This window comes from Sinocyclocheilus anshuiensis, unplaced genomic scaffold, assembly GCF_001515605.1.
Source record: "Sinocyclocheilus anshuiensis isolate Anshui unplaced genomic scaffold, SAMN03320099.WGS_v1.1 scaffold429, whole genome shotgun sequence".
Classification (NCBI taxonomy): domain Eukaryota; kingdom Metazoa; phylum Chordata; class Actinopteri; order Cypriniformes; family Cyprinidae; genus Sinocyclocheilus; species Sinocyclocheilus anshuiensis.
This window is the reverse complement of record NW_015539859.1, coordinates 390,188-396,981: the sequence shown is the minus strand read 5'-3', so window position 1 is coordinate 396,981 and position 6,794 is coordinate 390,188. Positions and strand designations below refer to the sequence as shown.

Below are 6,794 nucleotides of genomic sequence, written 5' to 3'. Positions count from 1 at the left end.
ACGCCTCGTCGTGACCCGTGTCTGAAGCATACATTGAAAAAACACCAACAACACGTTGGCCGGCGACAGTCATGACGTCACTACCGGTGCGACTATAGTATAAATAGGCGCCGGGAGAACACATCATTCAAAGCTTAACGTGTGCACTTACCATAGTATGGATTTTTTAAGAGTTTTCCAAGCATCTGTTCACAGACACCCGGATGTACTGAGCCAAACGGGAGAGGCAAGCTCAAATACAACCCTCTAAGGTTGCACTGCCTAAGGTTCTCGCAAATGCCACCTATATTTGGGAAGCAGATGGCTGCCCCTCTTTCCTCGAAAAGAGAGACAAACGAGAGCGGAGCTTTTTCATTGGAAAAATGCTCGCAGTGCACACAGATTGCCCCCTCGAAAACATTGCGTGCGTGCTCTTCGCCCAAACAAATAACGCATAGATTGAAGAAGAGGATGATGTGTTCTCCCGCCGCCTATTTATACTATAGTCTTAGTGACGTCATGGCTGTCGCCGGCCAACCCTTAGTGTTTTTTCAATGTATGCTTCAGACATGGGTCACGACGAGGCGTTCCCCATAGCGACCCCTAGAGGATGCAGTTCGAAGTTTCCATGAAAGGGAACAGCTTATAAGTATTTACGGATATGACTTGATGAGAAGTTAGCTTTTGATGTACATATTGATTACTTGGTGAAAAGACTTAAACCAAGATTGGGTTTTCTATTTCGGCAAAAAAAAAGTTTTTCCTTTGGAGCTAGAAAGCAAATTATACAGAGTACATTTTTACCCATTCTAGATTATGGAGATGTTATTTACATGCATGCTTCTACGTATTTATTGAAAAGGTTGGATAGTGTTTATCATGCTGCATTACGATTTATAACAAATGCTTGCTCACGTACTCATCATTGTTTGCTGTATAATAAAGTAGGTTGGTCCTCTTTATATCAAAGAAGGAAATCACACATGTCAGTGTATACTGTAAAGGCATTGTTGGGCATGCTTCCAAATTACATCTCTAGTCTTTTATGCTTAAGTAGAAAGAATTATATCACCAGATATATCAATATCTGGTGATATATATATATATCAAATGGGATTCAATTAGAAATGCCCGGGGTACATTCAGAGCATGGAAAATCAGCTTTCTCTTACTATGCTCCGTGGTTGTGGAATGAATTTCAAACTAGAAACAATTCCTTCTTTGAATATTTTTAAAAATGTAGTGCAGTGTTTAGCAAATGAACCATGTTGTGGTTTTAATTAATTTACTGATTTATGATTATTGTTTTTGCTTTGGTTCTATATAATTTTGTCTTGTGAGGTGTATGTTTGTGAAATGTTTGTACGGTCATCTTGGCCAGGACTCCCTGGAAGAAGAGATTTCTTTTATCTCAGTGGGACTTTCCTGGAAAAATAAAGGATAAATAAAATAAAATAAGAGTGTTCAGTGTTTGTTCAGAGTTTTATTTTTATTGCTTATTATTTAATTACATTTCTGCAATAATATTGGTAACAAGAACAAAAAAATTATTGATGTTCAGTAATAGAGCTTTCATCCATTGTAGCAAATACATTTCACCATATTTTATAACACATTTACAATACTAGAAGTACATAGAGAATGATATCTATGATTTCAACAGTGATGTCATAAAATAAAATACACACATTACCTTTCAACACACAGTGACACATACATTTCATCATGCAATTAAAATTTATATATTTATATTGTAGTCTCCATACTTTCATGTATATATACATTCTCTCTCTCTCACACACACACACACACACACTGGTTTCCATGTTTTATGGGGTCATTTCATAGGCGTAATGATTTTATACTGTACAAACTGTATTTTCTATCCCCTTACCCTAACCCTACCCCTAAACCTACCTCTCACACAAAACACAGCATTTAAAAAAAAAACTTCCTTCTGTTTGATTTATAAGCTTGTTTCCTCATGGGTACCAAAAACAAATGTCCCCACAAGGTCAAAATTTACTGGTATTACTATCCTTGTGGTGACTTTTGGTCCCCTTTACCACAGGGAATACCAGGTACACACACACACACACACACACACATACACACACAGTGACTCTTTGAACACCATATACTGAAACATAACACAAGACATAAAACAAGAAAAAAATAAGTACAAGGAAAGAGTGACACTGAACACTAGGCACGATCTGCTGTATCACCACACACAACAACCCTGAAGAGACAACAGCTTCACATAGAAACAAAGCAACCATCACAAGCGCAGAACAGTGAAAGTAACACAGTACAGCCTGAAATACCGATCAGGCCCAAATGAAGACTTTTCTTACAGATTATTTGTTCCCTTGCACCTCAGGTCACTGTCTGAATGTTTGAACACAACCTGTCGGGAGTTTAAATGCTTCGAGCTTTCATGGTTGTATTAGTTTGCCTGCACTAATTTTGGTCCCACAGCAACACCATTGCAGTCAAGAATGTACTGCAAACAGCCTTGTGGAGGAGCTTTCTGTGGTGGGCCGTGCTTTACTTCAACCACAGCATCCTTCTCAACAGCATTCTGAAAGAAACAAGCACATCTGCTCATACAAGTGACATTCACAACAGAGATGCTCTGACATGCTCTTACTGTATGCTCTGCACTATAGATAACTTGCTTTGAAAATCAAACATCAAAAATTAAAGGTAAAATGCTGTCTTATTTTGTAAGTTAGGTCAGATTTTTTTGTTTACATCATGTTTGTCTTTGTTACATCATCTACCTTTCTTGGTTGAATAGCAGTTGGTCTTTTGGGATTTTGTGCCATAACATGATTCAATTTGGCAATGACCATGTCTGCTATTAGCTGCTGGTCCTCAGCCTGATGGTCTCCCACTAATGGCATAGATGAACCCATTACCTAATCAAAAAAACACAGATATTAGTAATATTACATAGAGAATAAAACACAATGGTTGAATTTGTAGAAGAAAAACTACAAAACAAAAATGCTCTACAGCATCTGTATATGTCCTATCTATACAACTAGCATGCGGCTCTTCCTAAAGTATAGCACATACCTCAGTAATGTAATCTTTTCCATCTTTTCCATGAATAGCTTTAACGGCACAAATTTCGAGGCCTCCAAATATTTCACTGCAGGTGTCAACCCAAAGCTTATACCTGCAGAACAATGCAACTTGCTTGGTCATGTCTGAAGCATACTGCTTACCTGTAGCAGATACTTTAAAATGTGCCATTATTGTTAGGGTTACCTGTCGGTCATAGCCACCTGCTCCACCATGGCAGTGCCAGTGCTGGACTTCCAGTTACCTGAGACTGAGGTCCTCCTATGAAACGAGGAGCATTCTTCATCTGTCAAGAACAGCATTCAGCTAAATCTGAGATGTGTTCAGAAACTCTACAGAAAAGCATTGTTACTCACACGTAAGCTTTGTAATCATTTCCTATTTTCTGAATCCTGATGTCGTATTTGGCTTCGATGAATGGTTCACATGTGCTGTAGGTCTGAGTGATGGCCACCACACTCGCTATGTCCTGAAACTTTGTGTGGTTCTCCACTTTCACCTTAACAACACATATGATTTGATTACATGCTTAACTACACATGAACACGCATCGCTTCTTTTACTGTTATCGCTTCAGTTTAAACATTACCTTCCCCACACCAGAGTGAGCGTGCCCAATTTTCACGACAACAGGGAATGCCGGCATGGTCACCTGCTTTGTTTTCCCACAAACAGAGTATTTATTTAATTATGCAGATATAGTCATCATTGGAAGAAAATGTTTATGGAGCAATCGCTTACCATTTCTTTATAGTTGGGATAGAACGTCTGTTCAATTAATGGGAATTTCTCCTGTCCAAGTTTCTTGCATGTGCTGATCAGACATGCAAACTGCAGGTAGGTTTGGAGAGATGAGTTTGGAGCAGATATCTATCAAATGATATGTCACGTCAGATTGACCATTCTCAAACTTACTGCCCAGGGTTTGTCACAGAGGTTGTAAATGGACTCCAGGGAGTTGATGCTAGGAATGCCGGCGTACTGCAGTCCGATGACTAAGTTACGGAAGTCTTCATTCTCTGCCATGCTGTAAGCATGCTGTCGGATCAGGACAAAGTCAGGCTTAAATGACCTGTAGGGGAATATATCACACACAAAAGTCATTTTTGCAATGTGGTTGTATATGTTGCGTTATTTATAAATATGCAACCAACTGTCCAATTGTGGAAGCACCAATTACATCACGTTTATCACACTGACAGATCAGCGTGCAATCAGGGAGTCCTGCCTGCCTAGTACATAACTCATCGCAGCCTGGTTACATACTAGGAATTCTTGTTTTCTTCCCCTGTGAAGATTGTGGAAACTGCACTGAAAATGCATTCATGTATTTAAATCCTGTTCTGCTGTTGGCTGGGTTTGTCTTTTCACTAGAGTGAACCTCACAGGTATTGCGGGTGAGGAACATGAAGCCCTCCCATCTTCTCGACAATGATGAAGATGAGGAAAATGACTCTATCCTCCCACCTAATTCATCTTGATAATGTAGCAACCAGAGTGGAGACACCTGCTGTCAGATTAGACCTCATGGAAGTCTGCTGCAGGGCCAAACTTCCATCGAATGGTCCTCTCAACAGGTGGGCCGAGGAGCAGAAATGATCTCTGTGATGGTAAAAGGCTGTCATCACACCGATTAGACAATTCATTCCAGCTGTCCCGGCATGTATTGTGGAGATGAAGGCACTGAAACAAACCTTATTCTCACAGTGTGCCTGTTAAGGGTTTTGCATGGCTGGGTATTCAAGATATATGGGGGAACTGGGGCTAGACCTCAGTCTGCCCACGTGAAACTTCACGCAACAGTCCAAGATGGGCTTCTGAGATTACCGCACTCATTGCCAAACCGGCTCAGGCTAAGGCAAAACAGTCCTGCCAATCCTCAAGGCAGGAAAAAGTGGAGGCTATGTACTGTAGGGACAGAACTATTCACCACAAAGTGACAGAGAGTAGCACTGGGGGGTGTTCTTCTCCATCCCAGTTCAGCACTTTTCTTCCTCCCCCCAGAGAAAAGGGCCAGTTCTGGAGGCTCACTTAGTTTTAGCAGGGCAGTGGCACAAGTTTCCTTTGTGCCCCCTGCAATAATTGCCCTACCTCCTCCACAGGGTTAAAACTGAGGGCAGAGGAGAATGTTTACTCAAGCAAAAAATCTGTGAAAATAAAATAATAATAATAAAAAAAATGCTCACACATCCAGGCCGAAATCAGGGAGATACTGTACACCACTGTGGCACCAGTAAGTGAGGAGAAGCGGAGCCTAAACGCTGTGCGAGCAGACAGCTGATGCACATGCGCAGTGTCTCCGTGGATTTTATCCACCATAGAGAAGCATTAGAGACTTCAATTTTTAGTGGAGTGGTTACGTCAACAGCACAAAGGAAAACGTCTCAGATATTAGAAGTGAGCAAAGGTGTCAGGACTCTGCCCTGGAAGCTCTGTCTGTTGTCTTTGTTTAGTGTTTCTGTATTTGTTTTGTGCCTGAGTCCCTGAGCTCTGTCTTTATGTTGGCCATGTGCTTCCCTTGTCCTGCCTTGTTTTATCATGCCCCCACGTTTAGTCAGTTGCTGTGTTCGAAATCACCCCCTATACCCTCATTCACTGCTCCTTACATTACTCCACTAATGTAGTCCAGTTGAAGAATTTAATGAAAACGAGTGAGTGAGATCACTGAGTGCGCTGGAAGGGCTGCCACTTTTTCATAGTTTGTGCTTGCTGTTAAATAATCAATTGAAACTTGCAAACTGGCAGCTCCTGTAGTAATGAAAAGATTTATCTTGAACTCTGTCATGGAAACTAGCATGTATAAACCTTAAATAAACTATTTAATAATACATTAAAATGAATTTTATACCTGCATAATATTACTCTGTAACCACATTGGTTTAGCGGTTTGGAAATGAATGGACTGATGATTCAGCTGCAGACGCTATCTTGTGATGAGAAACTGGAATTCATTTGGCACGACCCTCACAGTGCATTATGGGTATTCTCTAGCCGTTGAGTGTACATTGGTTGTTCACTCGTTATTGTGGTGCATTATGAGATTGAATGAGTGCACTCGATATTGTCCACTATGGTTTCGGACAACACTACAAATGGCTGTCCCCTCAAATAGTACCCTATTTAAGGGTATGGGGGCGATTTTGGACACAGCCCTTGTCTAGTCCTTGTTCGACTAATTGTGCTCACCTGTTCCTCATGTGCTTTCCTCCCTATTTATTGTGCTCTCTTCCCTCATAAACCAAATACTGACACTCAGTCCACTCTCTCTTTCCATCGCCCCAGATGGAGACCTCAGATGGAGGTGGCTTGTATCTCCAGATGGAGATACATTAGGAGACCTCAAGGACACTTACTTCTATACAGAGATGTTTGCTGCAAACAGGACATTTCTGGCTCATTCAGTACTTGGTGTGGGAGCGGTGTACGATCATGGCAGTTACACAAATGTCTAACGCAGGTAGTTTTCATATTTGTATTAAATACATCTGATAATCCATAATAGACCTTAATAAGGTTAGATGCCATATTGAATTTAATGGATGAAAACAAGGCTGTGAGGGATAGACTTACAGTCTTTACAATGGCATGCACTGTATAAAGGTCCTAGATGTAATTTTCACAACAGTTTTATGAAGCTTTTGTTTTTTCAGAAAGATGTTTCGTCAGCTGATCGGTCGGCATGTTTTAAAGGGTTAGTTCACCCAAAAATGAAAATTAGGCTG

The 6,794-nt window shown here is 40.7% G+C and overlaps 1 protein-coding gene across 2 annotated transcripts in view; it reads right to left on the bottom strand.

The window, feature by feature from the left end:
- Positions 1-1,986: 1,986 nt before the first annotated feature.
- The window catches only part of LOC107684878 (synapsin-2-like), a 10,565-nt gene continuing 5,757 nt past the window's right edge, over positions 1,987-6,794 (bottom strand). For both annotated transcript variants that reach the window (XM_016481251.1, XM_016481250.1), the window contains 8 exons: positions 3,988-4,144; positions 3,814-3,903; positions 3,662-3,724; positions 3,429-3,571; positions 3,259-3,333; positions 3,064-3,166; positions 2,766-2,903; positions 1,987-2,563 (listed from right to left, as the gene is read on the bottom strand). In XM_016481251.1, the coding sequence (XP_016336737.1) occupies positions 2,429-2,563; positions 2,766-2,903; positions 3,064-3,166; positions 3,259-3,333; positions 3,429-3,571; positions 3,662-3,724; positions 3,814-3,903; positions 3,988-4,144 (904 nt within the window). In that variant the 3' untranslated portion in view covers positions 1,987-2,428. The remainder of the gene's footprint in view (positions 2,564-2,765; positions 2,904-3,063; positions 3,167-3,258; positions 3,334-3,428; positions 3,572-3,661; positions 3,725-3,813; positions 3,904-3,987; positions 4,145-6,794) is intronic.